At 39.5% G+C, this 25,908-nt stretch overlaps 1 protein-coding gene and 2 pseudogenes across 1 annotated transcript; 2 read left to right on the forward strand and 1 right to left on the reverse strand.

The window, feature by feature from the left end:
• Positions 1 to 3,896: 3,896 nt before the first annotated feature.
• Positions 3,897 to 7,327, reverse strand: LOC122653187 (low-temperature-induced 65 kDa protein-like). The gene is made up of 3 exons (XM_043847130.1): positions 7,246 to 7,327; positions 6,853 to 7,089; positions 3,897 to 4,692 (listed from the first exon to the last, which is right to left on the reverse strand). Exons 1-3 carry the CDS (start codon positions 7,325 to 7,327, stop codon positions 4,001 to 4,003), a joined length of 1,011 nt encoding a protein of 336 aa, XP_043703065.1. The 3' UTR covers positions 3,897 to 4,000.
• Positions 7,328 to 9,059: 1,732 nt separating this feature from the next.
• LOC122651291 lies at positions 9,060 to 10,344 on the forward strand (annotated as a pseudogene).
• A 2,959-nt stretch (positions 10,345 to 13,303) lies between these two features.
• LOC122653188 lies at positions 13,304 to 14,433 on the forward strand (annotated as a pseudogene).
• Positions 14,434 to 25,908: the final 11,475 nt, after the last annotated feature.

Here is a 25,908-nt window from a genome sequence, read left to right on the forward strand (position 1 = left end):
TGTCAACCAAGTGAATTTTTGATAGGTCCTCCTCCTTTATGAATTGGGCTTCTAGGTTTTTTCAAATCTCTTTTGCAGTCTCATATTTACTGTAGGTCTCTGCTAGCCTATCTAATAGGCAGTTCCATAAGTAGTCTTTGCAAAAGTCCTCATCACTTATCCATTGGGCTTCAGTTAGGTCCGTACAATCAGAAAAAGTATTTACTACGGTGTAGAAAATATTAAAGGTACTTCAGTCCAAACTGAGTCCTCCTTTTCCAAGAACTGAACTCAGAGCCACTAAAGCTTTTCAATTTGATCATCTCAATTGGAACAGCGTGTTTCTCCATATTTATGTGATTTGTTTATATGCCCAAGCAAAAATTCAAATAAAAAATAAATGCTCAAGGAACAGTCACACCTGAGATGGAGAATCCTGAATTTAGATGACGGAGGAAAGGATCGCAAAATTACAGTGGTGTCGGCTATGATGCAGTGTTGGCTGCTCGCAGATAGAGACCAAGAAGCTACTGCCAAAAGGTAATCTTCCAATTCAAACAACCGAAAGGTTGGTCCGGACAAAGAAGCTAGTGCCAAAAGTGGTAATCTTCAATAGTGCTTTTTAGCTACTGCCAAAAAGGATGCAGTGGTGCCATTGTTGTTTTACAAAAGCCTTCAAACAAATCTGACAAAAGCTTTAATCAACCTCCTTTTGTCCTTTCTTCTTTTTTGTTTTTTTTTCAGATCAAAGGAAGTAGAAAGGAACTTTGGAAACAAGGTCAGATTTTCCACTTTGCCTTTTTGAATCAGCCAAAAGCCTTTTAAGAAAAGCTTTGACTAAAAAATGTTTCTGCCATAAGGTGATGATGCAGGCATTTATTGAATTCTTTAATCAAAATAAACAACACCTTGATAAAAGCTCCCTGACAACCTGCAAATCCCTTTAATGAATTCTGTTTTTTCTTTCTTTCACAGTTGTCTTCTAAGATCGATCAATACCACCACGAAGTCGATTGGAGAAAACCATCGAAAATCGATTGGAGAAAAATCACCGAAGCACGTTGATCTCTCAAAACTGATGCAAAAATTGATCGCACAAATCGATCAATCAACCAGAATCGATCCGAGAAAAAAAAAACACTAAAGCCAAACGTGAATCCGCAAATTCAAAGTCGATCTTGATCGTAGAGAAACGAAAGTCCTAATGCTTTAAGATTGTTAGAGTTTAGGGTTTAAGCACAAGGTTACTTAAAGCATTACACCCTGAGTATCTAGTTTGGAATACCCAGACTGCTGCCTCCAGCTAGTATTTATAGGAAACTAGGGAGGTCAGATGGGCTAATTACTAGATTGCCCCTCATAGCCTGAATATTAATACAAGTAGGATTATATTAGAACATATGCAGGGATATTATATAAATACCCTTACACTGACTAGATCTGTAACGATTCTTCTCCCTTGTGTCTCAGGATTTGGAGCAACCCTCTGCTAAATCAGTGGTGCTTCTCAGGAATTGGAGCAACCCTCTGCTACATCAGTGGTCCTTCTTAGGAATTGGAGCAACCCTCTGCTACTTAGGATTTTTCTCCACACAACCCTCTGCTACATCAGTGGTCCTCTTGACAACAACGAAGGTGACTCTCTCTCTCTCTCTCAAGCAGAATCTCTAAACCCTGAGATTTCAGGGAGTTTAGGGTTTCCAAAACCTGCGATCTTTGGCTTTCTGGATTTCCAAAACCCTTTTTTTTTTTTTTTTTGCTTTCTTTTTGCTGGGCTGAGGCTAATGTCTTTCTGGATTTATGCCCTAGAACGGTGATTACATAAGAAGCTCCATTATCGATAGTAGCATTCACTTAAGTTTCTACTTTTCCCCTTTGTCCACTTGCTCTTTCTTCTTTAGTTTGTGTTGGTCCTCTCAATGCTTTTTTATAAACAAGCCAACCTGTTTTCCTTGCCATTTAAGCTTGGAATCACACACTATGTTGTGTAATACACCCTTTGATGAAAGGTTCCTCCCTTCCTTCATCCCCTCCATCTTCTCTTTTCCCAAGTGGGAAGCAAAAGAAAGAAATCCTTTCCTTGAGAATATTAATAAACACAATTTGTCAATTTCCTTAATTAAGTCAAGACCCTTCAATTAAAGACCAATTTATATACTCCAATGAATACTAGGGAAGCCAAATGCTCTGGTTCACATGCAATTTGTGAAGAGCAGTCTTGTTACTGCTAGACTGAAGAATAGAAGATTAATTTACCCTGTGGCACTTTCTCTATCCTGGGTATTTCTAGCAGCAACTTCCAAGTTGTTTTTTCTCATATCCAACCATTAGATCGAATCCTAGTTTATTATGTTATTTCCCTGGGTATAAGCTACCTTCGGCTGCAGTTTCTTTGTCATCCAATGGCTGGATCTTTCTGTGGAACTATGTTTCTATTTCTGACCCTTAGTTACTATTTCTGAAATTCCTATCATCACTCATCATCTAGCCATCAACCCTGGCTGGAAATTTGAAGTGTTCATCTACCCAAGGTGTCCGTCCTTCAACTGGAAGGCAAATACATGCTGATTTGTGACAATGTAATCAGAAGTCAAGAAGCTTCCTTTCCCTTTCTTTGATCCATAATTTTCAGTTCTTAGAGGCATGTATAAATGTTGATGATGATTTGGTTGGCATGGCTTTGGATAGGCTAGGTTCATTTTGATAAGGTACTTGCCGAGTTTGATAACTTGTCTCAGTCGTATGTTTGATCATGTATTGATTTTTCTAGTCAATTTCAATGATTCTTTTTGAGTCCATGAGTTCTTATTGAGTAAATAGGAGGGCTTTAGGTGTTAGTGTGAGAAAACTCCACTGCCCATACTTCAATTATGGAAATCTTGCTTGTCAACTTTCTCATGCAAAGATTCATTTCATTGCGACTCTCCTGATGTATTTTTGTTTTAGACCTTTGCTCATTGCATTCCTCATGTAGAGAGATTCATGCTACTTTGATATTTTTTGTTATATTTTTGTTTTGGATCTCTACTTAATGGGTCTATAGCTCAAATTGGTAGAGCACTTGGCACATGAGCATGTTCCAAGGGGATGGTGGTTCGAATCTACCAAGGCCCTTTTTATTCAACTATACGTAGCATAGTCAGTTATGATACTAATCTACACAAGAACCCAATTTTAATGGCATCTTTGAAATTTGAAATATTTTTATACTTACTTTGGTTATGTTAATGAGATATTTTAATTTTATGCTAAGGTTAGTAAGAGAAAAGGATTTTACAAGTATTTTTTTGGTATAATTGACAAGGAAATGGCATTATTATAATTAACATCAAATAGGGAAGAACAAGTTTTACCAAACATCATTTTCGTTCAGAACGACGTTCTTGAGACCGTTACCAAAAAGCCATTTTTTGTCTCAGAACGCCGTTCTAGACCATGAACGCCAAAGAACATTTCTAGTCAAGAACGGGCGTTCTTTGTTCAGACATTTACCACACGTCGCCTTAGTCTATGATTGTTGTACTACTGGGAACAACACTCCCAAAGAAAAGGAAAGAGAAAATGGTCTATTAGCCACCAAAATATAATCTTAAGATTCATGTACAAAATTTATACTTGAACATTTAAGATTCATGTACAAAATTGGGCGCATCCCATCCCATTGAAATATTCACTCACCTTTGATGCAATTCTCTTTTTAAAGATGCAAACTGAGAACTGATTTATTCTTTTGGGGAAATACTGTAAGGAATAGATAAATAAAGGCAGACATAACATATATTCTTAGAATTTCATGAAGATTGGAACCTAATTCAGCCAATATTGCAAGTCTCTGTACTGTAGTCTTGTAGTTCTTCTGTATTAGTACAGCAAAGTGTCCGACTTAAGACTCTTAGTTTGCTTGAAGCCTCCTTGGCTCGGTCTTCTCCTCTTCCTCAAGGACTGCAAGAATTAAAACCATAAAAACTCTCCCTGAGTCATGAGAGATCATTAAGGAAAATATCGAAAGCCAAGAAGAAGATCATGAGAACATAATCGCACCTGTACTAGCATTGGTAGAGACAGGAATATTTGTGGATGCATTGTTTGCTGTCGTCGTTGTTGTTGTCAACCCAGATGATGAGGAATCATTATTGCTCCAAAGCAAAGAAGAAACAACACCTCTTACCTTCCCCACCACGCCCACTTCGCGGTTATCACCACCGGACTGTGCTTTCCTTGGACTGATGGCTTCGGCGATCACCTGAGAAAGGGCTTTCTCATCTTCACCCGGTTCCAGTTTATACATTAGATACTCTTTCATCGACACGCCTTTGTCCCATAGGTGCTCATTGGAACCAGCCCTTGTGCTGGTGCTGCCGACACTATTAGTGTTAGTGTTGTCTGCATTGGAGGAGGTGGAGATGTGAATTTTGGAAGCGATAAGGTTGGTAGCTTCAGATACAGTGGCATAAGCCGGAGCGAGCGTTGCAGTGATGGTTGCACAGGCCGGCGCAAGCTTATCAGTTACCGTTTGGGTAAAGGACTTGTTTTTGGCAGCTGGGTCGTCAAGTACTTTGTCTTTGTTTTTGTCTTTGTCTTTGTCATGTTCCTCCTCGCAGTGAGTGGTGATATTGTTAGCAACCACATGCTTATCAGAGATCACTGAGTTCGCTCTTGGTTGCTGCCCTGATGACTCTTTACACGCCTCAGATACCATCTCCGATTCATACACTGTATTAATAAATGGGAAAAGAAAGAAAGAAAGAAAGAAAGAAGCAGATGTTATTAATGGTCAAAGCTAGAAGTAGGGGTGTCAATTGTTGGGTTTCGTAAAATATGCTAACCTCAGGTCACATGCCCAATCAACTTCGCATAAATATTTTTTGGGTTCATGTTCTCTGTACTACACCCCGACACATGGGCCTGCCACTCAGGGGGGCAGGGTGGTCATTACGCCCACCCCCATGTGTCTGGGTGCAGCCTACGCCTGCAGCACAAAGAACATTCTCCCATATTTTTTATGTGATAATCTCCCAAGCAACAATAAAGTTTTCATCATCTTACAAAAACTCCCTTACATTTGCTTGAATTTGGGTTTGTGAAGTGTGGTGAAATATGCATACATTTTCCTTTTCCTCACATACCTTTCAACTGTGTTCGGATGCCTTCCCAACACAATGGAAAAGGAAACTCGAGCGTTTAAACTCTTGGGGACGGTTTTCCTTCAGTCATGGTCAAGGGATTAAGCCGTTTGGATGGTATGAGAGTTGAGAGGGTATTAGGAACAGTAAAGGGGGATTATCGACTGTAAACTAAAGGGGATAGACATTAATAACCCTAAATAGTTAGTATTTTTCTTGCACCCACAGTGTAGAAAAACTTTCTCCTAAACTCTTTGACTAGTTTTTCGTCTGAGAGAAAAAGTCTATAAAGTAAAAATATTTTTTAGAATATGCAATCCATAATGGAATTTATATTTAACACCCCTAGTTGTATCATGTGGAAGGATGATCTCACATTAATTGTCACCTTTGCATATGTAATGAATGGTCTTGGATTGGAGATGTTTAAATTGCAAACCCAAATTCGATCATCTCTTACCCATATATTAACATGCACCTTCTCTGGAGTCTGGTCCAACTATTAGCATATATGGATCTACATTTTTTTTTAATTCTTTATTTTGCTTGTTATCCAATTGCATTTTATTTGAAATATGAATATGTATGTAGAGGATTTTGTGGTTTATTTGTCCATAAAATTTTAGTTCCATACGACTCGCCATGTGATAGAACTAGGTATCTATCTATAGATTCCATAGTTGACAGGATGTCAAAAAAAAACCATTGCAAAAACTATTGAGAGAACATTATTTCCAAAATCTGTCTATTGAATTCATGAGAAAGAGGGGAAAGAAAAAGTAGAGAGAATTTTTGTTCCCATTTTTCATAAAAATCTCAAGGCAAGCATCCATTTCTCCTATGGTTTTTTATACAATCAAATGACATTTTCTTAGTGATTTTCACTTAAAAGTCTCTATTATTTCGACATAAAATGTTCAAAAGTGAAAGCTTAATTCCTTTACATTAGTTTTGAGATTTTGGATATAAAGTAGCGAAAGCTACCAAAAGATTCTAGATTTTCACTGGTCCGAAGTGAAATGTAACAACTCTTGACGTATGTTTTCACATTCATACACATGTCATTTTTCTTCCACAAATGCCCCCCTTAAACACTCTTAGATGGTAGTGTGGATGAACATTTATGAAAGCAAAAGGACACGTATCATCAGAAAACCATGCGTGAAGCCTTTATGCATAAAGAGTTGATCCAATAGTGTGACAATTCTTTATATATGATTTTATGACAACACGTGCCTTCTCTTCACATGTGGTTTTCTTGTGTTTCTTCAACATGGGTTTGGCTCCTGTCCTGCAGTAGCGGGAGCTGGAGTTTCCAGCCCAGCAAAACCACCCAAAAACAGCCCACATGTGAAATGACCACCCTACCCTTGTTTTTGTTGTGGTTTTGCTGGGCTGGACACTCCAGCTCCCGCCACTATAGGACAGGAGCCTTTTTGCTTCAACATATGATTTTATGACAACTATGTGTCCTCTCTTCACGTACAATTTTCATGACAACACATGTCCTTCTTCTTCTTCCACAAATGTCCCTCTAAACACTCTCAATGGTAGCATAGAAGGATATTTATGAAAATAAAAAGGACACGTGTTGTCACAAAATCGTACATGAAGCCTTCACGTACAGGGAGCTGCTGATCTAGTCTCAAAATTTGCGGCCCATTTTACGTGGAAACAACCAAGAGACTAACCAGAAAAAAACACAAGAGAAAGGGAGAAAGAGATGGTAGTAGAGTAATTAATTAGTTACTGGGAGCTCCCAAATATTCAGGTTCAACGTCTGCTTGATCTTCGTCTTCCAACTTAACACCCCATGAAGGAGTGGCATTATCATCATGATTGTGCTTTTTCTTGGAAAGAGTATGTTTCAATCTTTTAGCCTTTTCTTTCACTTTTGCTAGAACCGATTTCCTCGAATGTTGCCCCCCGTGATCTTCTTCGTACATCCCTAACGACGGTGTCGTTGGTGCCGACCACCCATTGTCTTCTGGAATCCAAACAAACATACATTCAAACCATCCATCACATTATTATTCAAATTCAAATCATCTTTGCATCCAAATTGAGAACCATTAAAAGAAGAAGAAGAAGAAGAAGAAGAATACAGATCCATCCATGGAGTTTAGGGTTTGAGATTAGTTACCGTTCAGAAGGTGTTCTACCGTAGGTGTATTAGGTGTAGTTCGACTTTCCATTTGTCTTTGCATCCGTTCCATCTGAGCCATTTTTGTGATTCTTGAGTGAGTTCTTGAGAAAAACTCTCTCGATCTCTCTCTCTTTCTTTCTGCAACTTTCAGACATTTCTAATGGAGAGGCTAGAAACGCTTATTAATTAGTATTCTTCCTTGGACTTTGACCTACAGAGCATGCAACTGACACGTGTAACGAGAAGATCTCCATAGAAAGGTTGTGGAATCCGTTTTTACACATGGCAGGATATACGAGTACTTAGACCACAATCAATTCCACGTGGCAAAATACGAATGATGGGGTCTATTATATAACCGTTGGCTTAGTCTCTAACTGGAATAACGGTTTCCTTTCGACCTTGGCCCAATTTCCGGGCTGGGGTTTGGCTTCTCTCTCTTTAGGAAAGAAAAATAATAGGGTATGCGGGTATGCACACTCGGATCTCGACGTTGGGACCTCCACGCCACCCGCATAGAATCCAGGGGACTACAGAGGGGGCAATTGATTCCATGTGGGTGGTGTGGAGGTCCCAAGGTCGGTCCTCGTACGAGGACCTGGTCAGACCTCTTCGATTCCTAGGACTCCTCTTTCAGCTTGGAAAAGTAGAGGTGTCAAATGGTCTCGCCCGGTAAGTTTCATTCGGGCTTAACCGATCACTACTATTGACCATTTAGTAAATTGGTCCTAGTAAGCAAGCCCGGCATGGACATGTTAGTATTCGATTGGTTGGTTTACCAATACATAATTAAGCTCATGTTAATTGGACTGTGAACGAATTAATTAGCCTATAAATGAGACTAATCGGGCGATAAAGAGTCGGGTAACAATGTTATTAATTAAGGAAGCTAGATGACATGGGTCTTAAATCAACACCTGAGGCCCCTGGACCAGGGAACTCAACATTTTCAATAACATGACCATGAGTGCAGAAAAAAATTTGGCTATTACCCGGGTTGCAGCTATGTTCCTGCTATCCCCCATTGTAGGTGTCAACTTGGAATAATCCCCTTCTCCTATGGAATCATAAATATTATGTTAGGTGTCAATATTTTCCAAAATACCTTTTAGGATTCCAAGTCAGCATCTATGATGGGGGCAGCAGGAACATGGCTGCAACCTGGGCAGCAGCCAAAAAATGTACCATGTGCGTACGAGTACGAGAAGAGAGGAGCAAGTAGATAACGTGGAGGAAGATATGGCTAAGGTGATAGGAACATATCAATGGCTAGAGACATACGATTCTTACTCAACATCTATGTAAGAAAAGGACAATTATGAATTATCAGGTGTTGGGTGAAGACCATATAAGCATTCTATACATACGTGCAAGTAAGCATGTATGTTCACCTATCCTAACTCCTAACCATCTTGACATGGAATGTCATGAATTTCTTACCAAAATATGTCATGAATTTTCATAATATAAGAAAACAAAATAAAAGGAAATAGTTAGAGGAATCCATCCTCTATTAGTAATAAGGCACATGGCACAAAAACCAACCAGAGGATTAGGTGATACCCTGCCACCTATCTACGCCCTGCCCTGCCCTGCCCTACTCCACTCCTAGTAAAGACCATAGTCATGACGACACTGTCATTTTACTCCCATAAATAGCCCTCCACCTACCCTCCATACTCCGGACGACTCCTATATATATGTGTCCACCATACGGATACACCATTCTTCTCCATGCAAACATATGTTCGTGTTCGTTCAGTTGTTATCTCAACTGCAACACAAATCCTTATAAGCTTCTTCACTGCCAGATGAAAATGGTGACCGTCGACGCCATCCGCAAAGCCCAGAGAGCTGCAGGCCCCGCCACGGTGATGGCTATCAGCACTGCAACTCCACCCAACTGCATCGAACAAAGCACTTACCCGGACTTCTACTTCCGAGTCACCAACAGCGAGCACATGACTGAACTAAAGGAGAAGTTACAGCGTCTTTGTAAGTAATCTAATCTAATTAACTAAAAAGTAACGTACAATATCTCTCCCCTCCCTCCCTCCCTCCCTATATATATTTTTTCATTGTTGGGTTTTGTAATTAATTAATACAGCCTAACTTTCTTAGGCGACAAGTCCATGATCAAGAAGCGCTACATGTACTTGACCCAGGAGATCCTCAAGGAGAACCCAAACATCTGTGCTTTCATGGCGCCTTCATTTGATGCCAGGCAAGACATATTGGTTGTTGAGGTGCCAAAGCTGGGGAAAGAAACAGCGGATATCGCCATCAAAGAGTGGGGACAGGAGAAGTCCAAGATCACCCACTTGATCTTCTGCACCACCAGTGGTGTCGACATGCCCGGAGCAGACTACCAACTCACCAAACTCCTTGGCCTCTGATCCACTGTGAAGCGAGTCATGATGTACAACCAAGGATGCTTTGCAGGTGGTACGGTCCTTCGCCTGGCCAAGGACCTTGCAGAGAACAATAAAGGTGCACGTGTCCTTATAGTATGCTCCGAGATCTATGCTGTGTCCTTCCGTGGCCCGAGCGAGACTCACCTTGACAGTCTTGTGGGTCAATCTCTTTTCGGAGATGGAGCAGCTGCAGTGATAGTTGGGGCTGACCCAATTCCTGGTGTTGAGAAGCCCTAGTTCGAGCTGGTCTCAGCTTCCCAAACCATCCTCCCTGACAGTGGAGATGCCATTGGTGGGCATCTCAGAGAGGTTGGTCTCACCATCCAACTTCTTAAAGAGGTTCCCTACATCATCTCCGACAACATTGAGAAGATCCTTGTTGAGGCATTTGAGCCACTGGGTATCTCTGATTGGAACTCAATTTTCTGGACCGTTCTAGACCAGATTGAGTCCAAGCTCTCCCTTAAACCGGAAAAGCTGCGAGCAGCACGACACATCCGTAGCGAGTATGGTAACATGAGTAACCCATCTGTGTTTTTCATATTGGATGAGATGAGGAAGATGTCGATCGAAGTGGGGTTGAAGACCACCGGTGAAGGGCTTGAGTGGGGTGTTCTTGCTGCGTTCGGACCCTGTCTGACCGTTGAGACTGTAGTGCTCCACAGCATGGCTGCATAGAGATATTAATTCACTCTAGTAAAATAAATTGAACGATGGCTCACTATGCATGTTTGAGTTTGGTCTTTGTAATTTACTACTGCTCATATGTTATCTCTTTCATTTTAACTATGAAAGGAAAGGTTTCCTGTATTGCATGTAATACTGTCTACTATTATGTTCCCTTGTTTAGAGCTTTCTTATTTGGATATGATATTGATATGTTTAAGTGGAAATTTCTTGTATATATTTTCTTTTTTTTGGTTGGAAGAAGCTTTATTGAAGAGAGCGGGTAAAACTCCTGAATTCTGAGACAACATCTTTAGATAACCAAGGATCGGAATTGGGCCAAACCATTCTCCCCGAAACGGATAGGGCCCTCATGGCAAGGCAGTCTGCTATAGAATTACCGGATTTTAATCCTCTCCATTTCCCCATTTGTTAATTCTTGTTATTTCCCCCCTGAAAATGCGACATGTGGCACAGGTAAATCTAACCACCATAATTCATTCTCTTAATTTTAACTAAGAATTAACCCTGGTTACACCAACCCAGAGCCTAACCCGGGTCAATGTAACCAAACCAACCCCTAAACCCATGGTTAATTCAGATTCAAACGCACAACCCTATTCTCGTTTTCCCCAAATCTTTCTCTCTCCTGCCTCATTCACACGATTCTCTCAACCTCGCCCCCATCTCGCCGTGTGAAGCGACGGAGACGAGAAGAAGAATCGGAGTTGCAGTTGTCGTGTGAAGCTATCGGAGACGAATCTCTCCACCTCGCCCCCATCTCTCTCTGTGGAGCACGAATCTCTCAACCTCACCCCCATCTCTCTTTGTCACTATTCCATCACCCTCTCTCACTCATCCCTCTCACGACTCCTCAGTGGCAATGACGATAGCGACGACGACGACGATGTCCTCTCTCTCACCCTGTTGCTGCTGCTTTCCGGTGTACTCGCCCTGACCTGAATCTCGATCTCCTCTCTCACTCACCCTGGAAATACTCTCTCGTGCCTCCCTCTCTCACTCATCCCTTTCTCATGCATCCTTCTCTCTGTGTTCTAGACGACCCTTCTGCTCTTTACAAACCCTAAGCGAGAAAACCAGTTGTAGTAGATTTCTCATCTTCTTGTTCGATCGGATTCTCTTTTCCTCTTTCTCTCCCATTTCCCAAACCCTAAGCGAGAAAACCAGTTGTAGCAGAGAGGGAGGAGAAAGAGAATGTCTGAGTTTGCTTTGAGTTTTGAGTTTTCTTGTTTTCCCTTGGCAGAGAAGGAGAATGAAATTGTGTACGTATTTCTTCTTGAGTTCATTCATAGAGATCGATTATTGAGTAGGGTGTTTTTGCTTTTGCTTGTTCTTTTCCCTTTTCACATTTTCCTACACCATCAGGTTTGACAAGAAAAATGAGATCGATAATTGAGCTATAATATGCAATGGCTAGGCTTGAGTATCAATTAAATATACACTTTATGCATCAAGACATTTTGGGGTTATGCAAATACACCAACAGAATCTAACTCACAAGCTAATCAATTTTTTGTTTAGGTTTTATTTGTTTCCAGGTAAAACCATGTAAGATATTTTTTGGGGGGGAATGAAGTGGAGAATTGTTTTTAGATGGGAAACAACTTGCTCCTCAGATTTTTATTTTTTAAAAACAAAATTTGCATCTCAGATGTGTCCTGTATATCATTTTTCAAATAATAAATTGACATTAATATTCTCCTTTGTTATTTGGGTAAAACATTGAATTAGTAGAATTGGATTTGTTTCTTGCTTATGGAACCTATGATTCAGTTGGATTGTTGGAATTGGATTTGTTTTTCATTTTTTTGTTCTTTGAATCAATCCATTATTTGTGATCCGTTAAATTTTTATTATATACCTTTGTTAACATGGTTTATATAGGTAGGTGAGTCTTTAGCTCAAATGGAAGAGCACGTAGGGTTACACCCATGGGATGGTGGTTCGATTCCACTAGGACTCAAGAACAATTTTTCTTTTCATTTTTATTGTCTTTAGCTTTTCCCCCCTTTCTTCATTATTTTGAAGTACTCTTTGATCAATCTTATTGCATGAAATGGATCCACTGCCAAGTGTTCAATGCCCAAGAATAGTTAACTTTGATCTGTTGCGTTCAATGGTTTTCTTTGATCTATCTCAAGTACCCTGTAGCCAGATTGGATACCTTGTATTCTCCTATGTATCATTGTACAAGATGCTATGTAAAATATGATTCAGCAGACCTTGCTCTGTCCTTGAGTTACTACATCAGTAATATTGAATCCTCAACTGGTTGATCCCATATTACCCACCCTTATTCATGTTGTTTGTTGCATTGTTTGTAGAGTTTAGGGCTCCCTGGAACAAGATGTTCAATTCTGGGTTTAAACACTGGTACAACATATTATGTAATTGTGAGGATCTACTGCGTTCAATGGTTTTCTTTGATCTATCTTAAGCATTACTTCTTTGAATATTATCCTAAAAAATTCAGCACACAAACCAATCTATAAATCAGGTTTAGCATTGTGAGGATGATCATTACATGCAAGAAGCTTTTTCACTTGAGCAGATTTTGTAATCCTTGTAAGTTTTTTAAATGAATCGACTAAGCTGGCTGCCACAGGCATGAGGTAAAACAAAGACAGGCTTAAGAAGAAGAATCTGGATTAATTGCAGAAGCCTCTCAGCAGGGAAGGGGGAAGGGGAAGGAGACACCTGAATTGGATTTCATTATTTTAGCATAGAAACACCTTCTCCAGCCACTGTTTTGTTCTCAAATCTCAAGAATGTTTGCTTTCTTGTGTACTATCTGCTTGAATGAATTAGGCCTTATCTTAGTGGGAGAAATGGGTAATCTTTTCTTTTTAGTTCCTTCAAATTGAAACAAAATTTAAGCTAGTTTTCTCTCAAAGGCAGGAAAGTATGCTTTTTCTTAGCTTACTCTGAGGGGTTTTGGTTTTCATATTAGAAAGATGAGAACATGGACGACTCTTTGGTCCGTCCCATCTACACATCCTCAGATGTCTTGGTTTCAGTCCCAAATCAAGGAAAAAAATGATACTTGTAACTTTCCACCTGGTATTTCTCCTCTTTCTTCTTATTCCTCATTCAGATTTCCTTATAGTAGTAATAATCAGAATGGATCAACCCCACCGTCATCTGGTAGAAGAATCAGTCCAGCTATTCTTTTAATCATAGTTATTTTAGCTGTTATATTCTTCATATCTGGTTTGCTCCACCTGCTCGTTAGATTCCTCAAAGAAACCATCTTCCTCATCAACTTCTCAGTCTAATAGATACCTAGAATTGTCAGGCTTGATGCTCTACAAAGACAGTTACAATAGTTATTCCATCTCCATGACTCGGGTCTAGATCAAGTTTTCATATATGCTCTTCCTGTTTTCCTCTACAATGAGAAAATGGGTCTAAAAGAACCCTTCGATTGTGCTGTTTACCTCTGTGAACTTTCAGAACAAGACAAACTTAGGTTGCTTCCCATATGTTGCCATGCTTTTCATATCAACTGTATAGACACTTGGCTCCTGCCAAACTCAACATGCCCTCTTTGCAGAGGAACCCTTTTCACCTCTGGCCTTTCTATTGAAAACCCAGTTTTTAAATTTGATGATCCAATGGAGGAGGATGAAATTCCCACCGACAAAGAGTATAGGTTCCTTCTCTGTGCTTCGCTTAGGGTTTCTCAAATGGGAGGGAAAGAAGGTAAGAGAAAAGGTAAGAAAAAAAATAGAAAAAGGGAAACACGAATTTCGATTAGGGTTTGTGAAATGGGAGGGAAAGATGGAAGAGAATCCGATCAAACAAGAAGATGGGAAATCTACTACAACTAGTTTTCTCGCTTAGGATTTGTAAAGAGCAGAAGGGTCGTCTCGAACACAGAGAAAGGATGCTTGAGAAAGGACGTCGCCAGGAACACTGAGGAGTCATGACTCGTGAGAGGGAAGCGCGAGAGAGTATTTCCAGCATGAGTGAGAGAGGAGATTGAGATTCAGGTCAGGACGAGTACACCGAAAAGCAGCAGCAGGATGAGAGAGAGGACGTCGCCGTCGTCGTCGCTGTCGTCGTTGCCACTGAGGAGTTGTGAGAGGGATGAGTGAGGGAGGGAGATGGAATACTGACAGAGAGAGATGGGGGCAAGGTTGAGGGATTCGTCTCCAGCGGCTTCACTAGACAACTGCAACTCCAACTCTCCTTCTTGTCTCCGTCGCTTCACACGGCGAGATGGGGGGTGAGGTTGAGAGAATCGTGTGAATGAGGCAAGAGAGAGAAAGATTTGGAGAAAACGAGAATAGGGTTGTGCGTTTGAATCTGAATTAACCATGGGTTTAGGGGTTGGTTTGGTTACACTGACCCGGGTTAGGCTCTGGGTTGGTATAACCAGGGTTAATTCTTAGTTAAAATTAAGAGAATGAATTATGGCCGTTAGATTTACTTGTGCCACATGTTGCACTTTCAGGGGGAAAATAACAAGAAATAACAGATGGGGAAATGGAGAGGATTAAAATCCAGAATTAGCAGCCCTTGAAACAAAAGAGAAACTGCAATCATCCAAGTAAGATGTGATATGTCTAATATCTTCCAAGATCGACAACACCTTCACATCAGCGGGCTTCAAGGGGTCTTGTATATATTTTCATCTCTATAACGTATACATAATTAGTTTTACCAAAGCTGACTATCCAAGGGGGATTTTTCTCCTCTCAGGTTCCCAGATCTGGAAGTTCTTATAAGTACCCACCTAAAAAGTTGACATGTGGACAAGTAACATCCAACGGTCATTTTTTAATCCTCTAAAAAACCCACCCAACCGCAACTTAGTTGGGTTTCTCTGTTCGGATTTCCTCTCTCACGCCTTCTTGTCTCACTGACCGACACTTGCACCAAAAAAAGTCTCACTGACCGACATTGTTCCTCTCCTCTCTCAGTCATCTCTCTCGCACCCGGAGTGTTCCAGCGACGACGACGGATTGCGCCAAACCAGAGCTTCTCCCCATGAGCTACGAAGAGCCTCTCTCAATTGTTCATACGAAATAGCAAGGGTTCAGGAATCAGGGTGATTTTTCATTATTTAATATCAGTGGGAATTCAAATGGGCAACCCCCTATGTACAAACTGTTAGGGTTAGGGTTTTAAGCACAAGGTTGCTTAAAGCATTACACCCTGAGTATCTAGTTTGGAATACCCAGACTGCTGCTGCCTCCAGCTAGTATATATAGGAAAACTAGGGTTTAGGTCAGATGGGCTAATTACTAGATTGCCCCTCACAGCCTGGGCATTAATACAAGTAGGATTATATTAGAACATATAAAGGGATATTACATAAATACCCTTACAATCTCCTCCTATGTTCTACATATATCCATTACACATGTATAGGAACCATTGTTCAATCAGTAATTGAATCAATATAAATTGAATATCAATAATCCAATAAATCAAATAAGAAATAAGTAAACTTCAAGAAATAAAACAAAGGTTTTAGATTAAAACTAAACCCAACAATAAATCCGAAGTTCCACATGCAAGTGGCTAAACCAAAAGAAATAATCAAAAGGAAAAGTCCTTGCAATCCATGTGACTTTACTCATCAAGTAAGTCATCCTCATCGAGATCCAGATTCAACCGTTCTCCTCCATCTTCGCCATTCTCTGTAATTTGTCAAATATGAATTTCATAAGATATTATGAATTCAATCATTTGCACAATAGTATCTAGTTCAACAATAAGAACTTAGTACATTTCATATATAGCTGAAGGTAAATCAAAAACAATAAGCATCATCATCAAGTTTCTTTATAAGAACTCGATCCTATATAGTCTCTATCATAATGACCATACCATGTTTCCATTTGGAATACTGTATTCGTCATATCAGTCATAGATTTATGTTGTATCATCAAATTTGGAATGGTACACCATACTATGAAAGACATGTCATCAAATTTGGAATGACATAAAGACTAGCACAATATCATTGAAACATATCAGACATTTTTCATATTCCTTTGTGGAATAACAAAGTAAGGAGACTTCACATGAAAATTTGCTACACCATCAAGTTTGGAATGGTTTCACAAACCCCCATACTTAGTAACCTAACTAAGTTATCGAAACATGTAAATCTGTCCGAATGCTTACCAAGGCTAGATGAGATTCGAATAATTCAAAATAATATTGGGTTAGGTTAAGACTGACTAAATGGTCTTTAACCCCATCTCCCCTGTAGTTTTGAATGTTCGATCTTTGTTCAATCCCTTTGTAAGGGCATGCCGTATTATCCTTCGATCTCACATCAATCAAAGTGATAATCCCTTGTTCTGTTCTATAATTCAGCATAGCTTGTTTCCTGATGTGTCTCCTCTTACCATTAAAGAGTGAGTTATTCACAATCGTCTTGGTTGCTTGATTATCACGAGAATATAGATATAGAGTTTAACTTAAAACTCCTCAATGGAATATCCATGATCGAGATCCTTTATCCACTCTGCTTCATCTCCCATGAAGCTAGAGCATAAAGTTCGATTCCATAGATGACGAGCAATACTAGTCTGTCTTTTGGATTTCCATGCTACGTTGCTCCTCCTAGTGTAAATACATAGCCACTGGTGGATCTGCTGTCTCCCAAATCTGAGCACCAAGATGCATCAGAATATCCTTCCAAAGTTGGAGGATGTCCATTATAACATAAAGCATAACCTTGAGTACCCTTAAGGTATCTCATCAGCCTCGATAGGGCATCCCAATGCTCTTTTCCAGGATTACTAGTGAAGCGACTCAAGCATGCCTAAGTAAAGGCTATGTCGGCCTAGTGCAACTCATTGCATACATGAGACTACCAATCAGTTTAGAATAATCTAACTGATTCATGGTGTCACCTGTGTTAGGTTTCAACCGTTTGTTATAGTCATAGGGTGTCTCAATCGGTCTACAATCACTGTATCCCCAGCTAGAAAGTAGCTTCTCAATGTAATGAGTCTGACTAAGGGTGATCCCTTGCTCACTGAAACTTACTCTCATCCCAAGAATGGTGTCTACCACACCAAGATCTTTCATGTTGAATTCTTTGGACAAGGTTTCTTTAATGTCACTCACTACAGAGAGATCAGAACCTAGAATCAACATGTCGTCTACATACAAGCAAATAATCGCAACCTTGTTTGACTCAGACAAAAAATAAAGGCACTTATCCGAGTTGCTGGTTTGAAAACCAAAGCTCTTTACTGTCTTGTCAAACTTCTCATGCCACAATTTAGGTGCTTGTTTAAGACCATAGAGAGATTTGTTTAATTTACAAACTCTTTTTTCAGAACCTTCCATGACAAACCCTTCAGGTTGGTTCATGTAGATTTCTTCTGTTAGGTCTCCATTAAGGAAAGCCATTTTTACATCCATTTGATGCACAACATAGTGCTCAATAGATGCTATGGCAAGAAGAATCCTTATTGTTGCCAAATGACAGACCGGAGAGTAGATGTCAAAATAATCTATCCCTCTCACTGTTTATAGCCCTTAGCTACTAATCGTGCTTTATACCTGGCTATAGACCCATCCGGATTAAGTTTCTTCTTGATACCCACTTACACCCTATTGTCTTGGCCCCTCTAGGCGAGATCAACAAGGTGCCAGGTCTCATTACGCATTAAAGAGCTCATTTCCTCATCAATGGCTTCTTTCCATAACAGGGAGTCCCTAGATCTCATCGCTTCCTTATAGGTGGATCGATCAGCCTCTAAATGGTAGGTCACAAAATCCTCACCAAAATTCTTGGGTACTCGATCTCTAGTAGATACTCTTCTAGATTCGATTCAAGGAGCATTGTGGGAGTAGTGTCGAGAAACAATTGGTTGATTCCAAAGGTGATTTCAGTAACCACTTGATCCAAACCAGGCAAGGTCGAGGCCTTTATCTCTAAGGAATTTATCCTCAAAGAATATAGCATCCCTAGATTCTATCACCACATTGGTTGATAGATCCAAAAACCGATCTGTGACCTTGTCTTCGCACAACCAAGATATACACAAGTGTTTGTTCTAGTTCCCACCTTAAGTCTCCTAGGGTCTTGTATCCTAACATAAGCTACGACCCCAAACCTTAAGAGTGTCATATCTACGGGATGATTATGCCATAGTTCATAAGGTGTAGAAGTCAGTTTTGAATGTGGTAGTCTATTTAGAATGTGATTTGCAGTCAACACTGCTTCTCCCCAATAGCAAGAGGGCATACCCATTGTCAATAACATGGAGTTTAACATCTCTCGTTAACGTCCTGTTCTTTCTTTCGGCTATGCCATTTGATTGAGGTGAGTAAGGAGCGAGTAGTTTCAAGGATTATGCTGCAGAGGCCGGAATTCCTTGAACTCTGTCAATTTGTATTCTCCTCCCTATCACTTCTAAATCTTTTAATTTTCAAGTTCAATCGATTTTCTACCCTATTCTTGAAAATTTTAAATTTTTCAAAAGCTTCATCTTTAGATTTTAAAGGTATAAATGACAATATCTAGAAAAATCGTCTATAAATGTTATCAAATACTTCCGACCTCCTCTAGTTGTGTAGCTTTTAAAGTCACAAATGTCGAATGTATAAGTTCAAGAAGTTGAGTGCTCCTAGAAACCGGTCAACGGTTTTCTAGTTATTTTAGTTTGAGCACACACTTCACATCTGTTAAATCTAATTGAAGTGTCTAATGGTAAATTATGAGTTTTAGCTAGTTTGAGCATTTTCCTATAGTTCACATGTCCTAACCTACAATGTAATATTTTGGGATCAAGTAAATTATGGTTAACCTGGTTTATTGTCTCATTAGCTAAACTCAACCTAAACATACCATTCAAATTATAAGCACATCCAAAATAAAAGGAGTTAACAGACAATGTTACTCTACCACTACTAAAAATAATAGACATGCTAGCATCAAGCAAAATTCCAATGGAAATTAAATTCTTTTCAAAACCAGGAAAGATTTTAACATTTTTCAAAGTTAATATTTTACCTGATGATAAAACCAAGTTCGCTGTCCCTTGTTGAGCCACTTCCACGACGTCTCCATTTTGCTGATGTGATCTACGCTACTTGAACAACATCGGTGAGCAGGTCCTTGCTATTGCAAACATGACAAGTCGCTCCAGAGTCTAACCACCAATCTGAAGATGTACTGGCCAACCCCTTACCCTTGCCAACCATGGCAACAAAGTTAGTAGGCTCAGTCTTGTCCACCAGCATATGAACTTCCTTCTGTGGTGTGTCAGTGTTCCCTTTCTTAGGACCCCTACACTTAGATGCATAGTGACCCCACTTTCCACAGTTGCGACACTTGCTCCTCTTTTTAAAATTAGGCTTTTTGGCCTCCAACTGTTGGGGTTCTTTCTTAGGTGGCTTGGAGCGCCTAGGATATTTCTTGGGTTGTGAAACCAAATTGGCGATACTGTTGTTGTTTCACCATCTCCAAGTTATTCTGGCTCTGTTCTCATCTTCGATTCTAATGAACCGTTTGAGATCATCCAGCCCCACTTGTGTTTTCTTTCTGTGCATCTCAGTTTTAAAGGAATGCCAGGTAGAGGGTAACTTAAAGATAATTGCACCCACTAAGAATGCATCAACAACGGGGATGTTTTCTTGGTTCAATTTTGTTCTCAAGTTCTCAAAGTCTGTTACTTGTGGAAGTATCTCCTTATCTTCTTGAAACTTGAAGTCCATAAACTTGTCAACCAAGTGAGTTTTGATAGGTCCTCCTCCTTTTTGAATTGGGCTTCTAGGTTTTCCCAAATCTCTTTTGCGAGACTCATATTTACTATAGGTCTCTGCACCTATCGACAGGCGAGTTCAATAGGTAGTCTTTGCAAAAGTCCTCATCACTTATCCATTGGGCTTGATTAGAGTCCGTACAATCGGAAAAAGTATTTACTACGATGTAGAAAATATTAAGGTACTTGATCCAAACTAAGTCTTCCTTTTCCAAGAAGCGAACTCGAGCCACTAAAACTTTCCAATTTGATCATCTCAATTGGAGCAGCGTGTTTCTCCATATTAAGTGATTTGTTTATATGCCCAAACAAAAGTTCAAATAAATAAAAAAAAATAAATGCTCAAGGAACAGTCACACCTGAGATGGAGAACCCTGAATTTAGATGACGAAGAAAAAGATCGCGGAGTTGCAGTGGTGTCGACGCTCACAACGTGCACACTAATGTTGGTCGATAGAAGTGTTGATCACTGATGATGCCGTACGGTTATAATAACCGAAGCAAAAAAACTGTACTCTCCCTTTGTACGATTGTGATAACCGAAGTCAAAGAATTGCACTTTCCCTTCTTGGCTCCCTTTTTTTTTTTTTGGTAACAATCAGTGCTTTTTGTGAAAAGCATTCGGAAACATTCATCCAAAGTCTCCTTGTCCCTTTCTCCTTTCCTTTTTTTTTTTTTTTTTTTTAATAATTAATCAAATCAAGGAGAGAAGTGGACTGTGAATGAAATTAATGAACTTTGAATAATGACAAAACTCTTTCCAGAGCAATCAATGCTTTCCCACCTTTTTGGTTTTTTTTTTTATTAAAATAAAATCAATCGATCAAAAGTTTTGAGAATACAAAACTCTTATTACCTTCTGCAGGTCCGATTTTCAAAGCACAGGCTAAGAAAACACAAAACGATCAAACCCGCATGATCAAATGCACGATCATAACAATGAATCTGAGACCAAATCGATCATCTGTCACTTGTGAATGATAAATCAAAGCCGAAGCCGATCACGCAAATTGATCAACAAACCAAAAGTGAGATGTACTAACGTTGATCTCTCAAAATAAAAACGATCAATCACCAAAGCCGAATGTTGATCCGAAATCCAAAGTCGATCTAGATCACAGAGAAATAAAAATCATAATGCTTTAAGATTGTTAGGGTTAGGGTTTTAAGCACAAGGTTGCTTAAAGCATTACACCCTGAGTATCTAGTTTGGAATACCCAGACTGCTGCCTCCAGCTAGTATATATAGGAAAACTAGGGTTTAGGTCAGATGGGCTAATTACTAGATTGCCCCTCACAGCCTGGGCATTAATACAAGTAGGATTATAGTAAAACATATAAAGGAATATTACATAAATACCCTTACACAAACAGCCCACCAGAATCTGTATGTTTGATATTGGTTGCCTATAAGCTCATCTGTGCTTGACTTTGATCACCCTCTCCACTGATCTAGTCCTTTACCGGTTTGATAAAATAAGAACTCTATCAGTTCAAAAACCCAAATGAAACCAGAATCGCAGGTAAGGGATAAAACCCAGATTCAAAAGATATTTAAAAACTCAATGGAAACAAATCAAATATGGAAGATATTCTGGTCGAAGGGTCTTTTCAGTAAGGTAAATAATCTAGAAACATCGTACTTGAAGTTAGATTCTTGAAACCTAGATAGGATTGAGAAATCAGTTGCAGGATGTAAGGGATTCAAAAGAGTAAACCAATGATGATCTGATTGGTGAATAAACAATGATATGAAATCTTAAACCGCAACAAAAATCAGATTCAACAACTCAGATCTTAGAAAACCAGGATTTGAAAATCTGAACAGGAACACTAGAACAGGACTCTTAAATCGATTGTATTTCAGATCTTAGAAAACCATTTTTTCCACTAATTCTTATCTGAGCTATGAATTTTCACTCTGTCTTTACCTTTCATCCCCCCAAATAACGTTCACTTGCAATAACACCAGAAACCACAACCATCAAATACTTGGTCTGATCCTTCACAATCCCAACACTGTACCGTTGATTCTCCTGGCTGAAATCCAAGCAGGGACGATATCCCAAACGATGAGCATCTCTCACAGTAAGCTCTCTTCATAACCTTAGATACTAGTCTTCGTTGCACTACCGTCGTGCCGTTGCTAGAACACTCCAGCAACGAGAGAGAGAGAGAGAGAGAGAGGAGGGGAGAGAAACAGTTGGGTCAGTGAGAGAGGGCGGTGTGAGAGAGGAAACCCGAACAGTGAAACCCGACTGAGTTAGGGTTAGGTGGGTTTTTAAGAGGATTCAAAAATAACCGTTGCCTGTTACTTATCCATGTGTCAACTTTTTAGAGGGGTACTTACAAGAACTTATAGATCTAGGAACCTGAGAGGAGAAAAATCCTAGGTGGTGTGGATCTTACTATTAATTTATCAATTTTAAATTATATTTTTTAACACATGTCATATAAAGAGTGTATGTGAAGAGAAGAATCACTCCACGATATTTAAGGGTTGGTTCCTATTTGAGTCATGAAAACAACAACAGTTGGTGAGTGGTTCTGTTGATTCCACTTGTTTTGGGGAGTGTGATATTTTTTTGAAGCAATGCTTGTCGAACCTAACCCCGGATCTTTATCACCTCCAGTTTGCTGATCGGCCTAGTTCCCCAGTTTCTCTAACAAAGGGGGGGCTGAAATGACCTCTCTACCCATGCCCAAACACCCTGCTCGGGTGGGATCCATCATCTCCCTATTAGAGGAATTGGGGAACTGGGCCGATCAGCAAACTGGAGGTGATAATTTTCCAGCTAACCCCTCTAGTTGATCTTTCTAGGAAACGATAGAAAACGGTCCCGATGTTTCACATCTATCTGTTTGTGAGTTTTTTTTTTTTTTTTGTTTTTTTTTGGTGAAAAGAGTTCTTATCCATAAGCAAGTGTTACGCTCTAAGGCCGTAGAAATACAAGATCTTTTAAACTCAGGAGTGGCATTTGACCACACTGTCTGCCGAAAAGATGTTGTTAACTGGAGAAATGATTTGGGTCAAAAGTCCTTTGAGTCTAGTGGCCAATACCTTATCTTCTACGCCACATAGTCTGTCTGTGAATTGTGGGAGAAAAAAAGTGAGGGAAAACCATCAATGATTATCATGAAGAAAATAATCAAGCCAAAGAAAGAAAATGATGAATAAAGACAAGTAGATGTGAAAAGAATATTTTAGCATCTTTATATGTCGGGGCAGTAGTAGTATCTTTCAAATTACTGTACTCTAGATTCTGACCTCTGGCCATGACTGATGTGACAAAAAATTACTTTATCAGCATGGTGTCTCGCGGGCCTTTTTGTTTCTATAATTGTGTAATTTATAATAATCGTCCTCCCTATGTGAGACTTTCTTTTTGATGGATTTCCGCTCCATGATGTCGTACTTTATTTAGGGAGATACCGTACACCTCCTCTGGCCTTACATGCATGTCTCTTTTTCGATGGGTTCTCATTAGGGGTGCTAATATCCAATCCGAATCGACCAAATCGGTTCGAACCAATTCGAATGAGTCCGGATCAAACTCTTAATGATTCGGATTCGGTTTGTAGATTCAGAGAAGCAAACTATTTGGTTTGGTTTGGGCTAGCCCAATGATACATCGGTAGTCCGAACCATTAGACCCGAACCCAAATCGAATCGACCTAACCCAATAAATAAATAAATCAATAAATGCCTAATGCCTCATTGCCCCCTAAATGTTTTGTGATAGTTTCTCACTTTATCTCATATCTTTTGTTAGTGATTACCCAACCAATTGTATCCATAGGCCATAGGACATAGGATACAAAGATGCATTGTATTTGAAATATTTTATGTACTTAAAAGAGAAAGAGAAAAAAAATTAGTACTTATTGGACCTTACTAGTTATATAAAACTGGTACCAAATCGAATCCAAACCGATATCAACCCGTTATCATGAACCGAAACCGACACAAAATCAAACCGCACCGAAATCGAAATCGAACATTTCTTAATGGTTTGGTTTTGATTTCTATAAAAGTCACATCAAAACCGAAACCAGCCTGAAACGGCCCATTGACACCCCTAGTTCTCATATTTGTCTTTGGGAGAAGATATTTTGAGCTAGCAGACTTTATTACATTTCCCTCTAGCCTTTCATGCCTTTTTTTTTTTGTTTAGGGTAAAGCACACGTATGCCCTTATAATGCACCTGATATTCCTCGTACCCCCTAAGCGGTTCAATATTTCACGTACCACTTCTGCTTTACACCCCAAATGCCAAATAGATCCAATCCGTTAAATACCACCGTTAGATGCTAAGATTTTAACCATTTCATCCTTTGCTCCATTTTCTTAAATCTGAAAAGACTTAATTGCCCTCACTTATTTGTTGCCCTAAACTAATTAAAATGACCATTTTACCCTTTGTTTTATTTTTATAAATGAAAAGATCTAATTGCCCTCATTTATGTATTACCCTAACTTAATTTGAAAAGACTATTTTACCCCTAAATATTTGTTCCTAAAAACCCCAAAATGCCCTCATCTTCCCCAAATCATCATATCTTCGACTTCTTCCAATCAAGAAGCTTCAAACACAAATTAATGGCGAATTACCTATGCCCAAAGCAAGAAACCCATGTGAGGAATTCTTCTTTCAAGGGACAAGCCGTTGCAACCCTTCTTTCCTTCAAGCGACCAGGACTGGAATTCTTCTTCAAAAATTCCGATTCCAGACTTTTAAACCCTGCTTTCCCTTCTCCTTCTTGCAGTCATTTCCCTAACCACCTCTATGGAGACTGTTTCTTCTTCCTTCCTCAATTTAAATTGTTCTTTCAGTGGTTATTTCATTCACATTTGATTTAACTCCGATACGACATTGAGTAGAAGATCGTTTACCCTTTGTTACGGTGGCTTAAAATCGTAGAGTAGCTTATGTTGTTCAATTTTGCTCATCTTCTTCCATCCATAGAAGTTTTACCATTTGTTACCTTCCCATCACTTTGTACCAAAAACCCTAAAACAGAAAAATCGTTCAAACAAAGCAGTGGAAGCATACTTTTTGTATTTGTCTTCCATGGTTTAAATTTAACACAAATTTATTGGTTGAAGTTGCAACTCTGACAACCTTGTAAGACTGAATCTCTGGTTTCAAAGAAAGCACCTTTTGTCTAAACTACAGCGCAAGAAAATTTCTTTTTTTCCCTTGGGTATTGTTATTTTGGTAAACTCCTTTGGGTATTGTTAAAGAGCAGTTGATGATGACCTAGAAGACGAAACGGAGAAGAGGAAGTGAGCAAGGGGTTACTGAATATATTGACTTGATGGAGAGTCACTCACTGGCCGGCCGGAGATGAAGAAGAAGAACAGGACAAGAGGGGACGGGCGTGGGATTGCAGGTCATGTGAGGAAGAGAGTGGTGCGAGGAAGAGGATCGATTTGGGGGTTTTTAGATTCAAGGGTAAAAAAATAATTAATAGTCTTTTCAAACTAGGTTAGGGTAATACATAAGTGAGGGCAATTAGATCTTTTTATTTATAAAAATAAAACAAAGGATAAAATGATCATTTTTAATTAGTTTAGGGCAACAAATAAATGAGGGTAATTAAATCTTTTCAGATTTAAGAAAATGAAGTAAAGGGTAAAATGGTCAAAATCTTGGCATCTAACGGTGGTGTGTAACGGATTGGACCTATCGAACATTTGGGGTGTAAAGCAAGGGTGGTACGTGGAATATTGAAGGGTGGTACGTCAAATTTTAAACCGCTTAGAAAGTACGAGGAATATTGGATGCATTATAAAGGGGCGCGTGTACTCTATCCG

The sequence above is a fragment of the Telopea speciosissima genome, chromosome 2 (assembly GCF_018873765.1).
Source record: "Telopea speciosissima isolate NSW1024214 ecotype Mountain lineage chromosome 2, Tspe_v1, whole genome shotgun sequence".
Lineage (NCBI taxonomy): Eukaryota > Viridiplantae > Streptophyta > Magnoliopsida > Proteales > Proteaceae > Telopea > Telopea speciosissima.

Coding starts and splice junctions, on each gene's coding strand:
- LOC122653187 (XM_043847130.1), bottom strand. CDS start 7,327: ATGGCTCAGATGGAACGGATGCAAAGACAAATGGAAAGTCGAACTACA. Junction 7,090..7,245: donor GGTAGAACACCTTCTGAACG/GTAACTAATCTC, acceptor TTTGGATTCCAG/AAGACAATGGGTGGTCGGCA. Junction 4,693..6,852: donor TGAATATTTGGGAGCTCCCA/GTAACTAATTAA, acceptor TTATTAATACAG/TGTATGAATCGGAGATGGTA.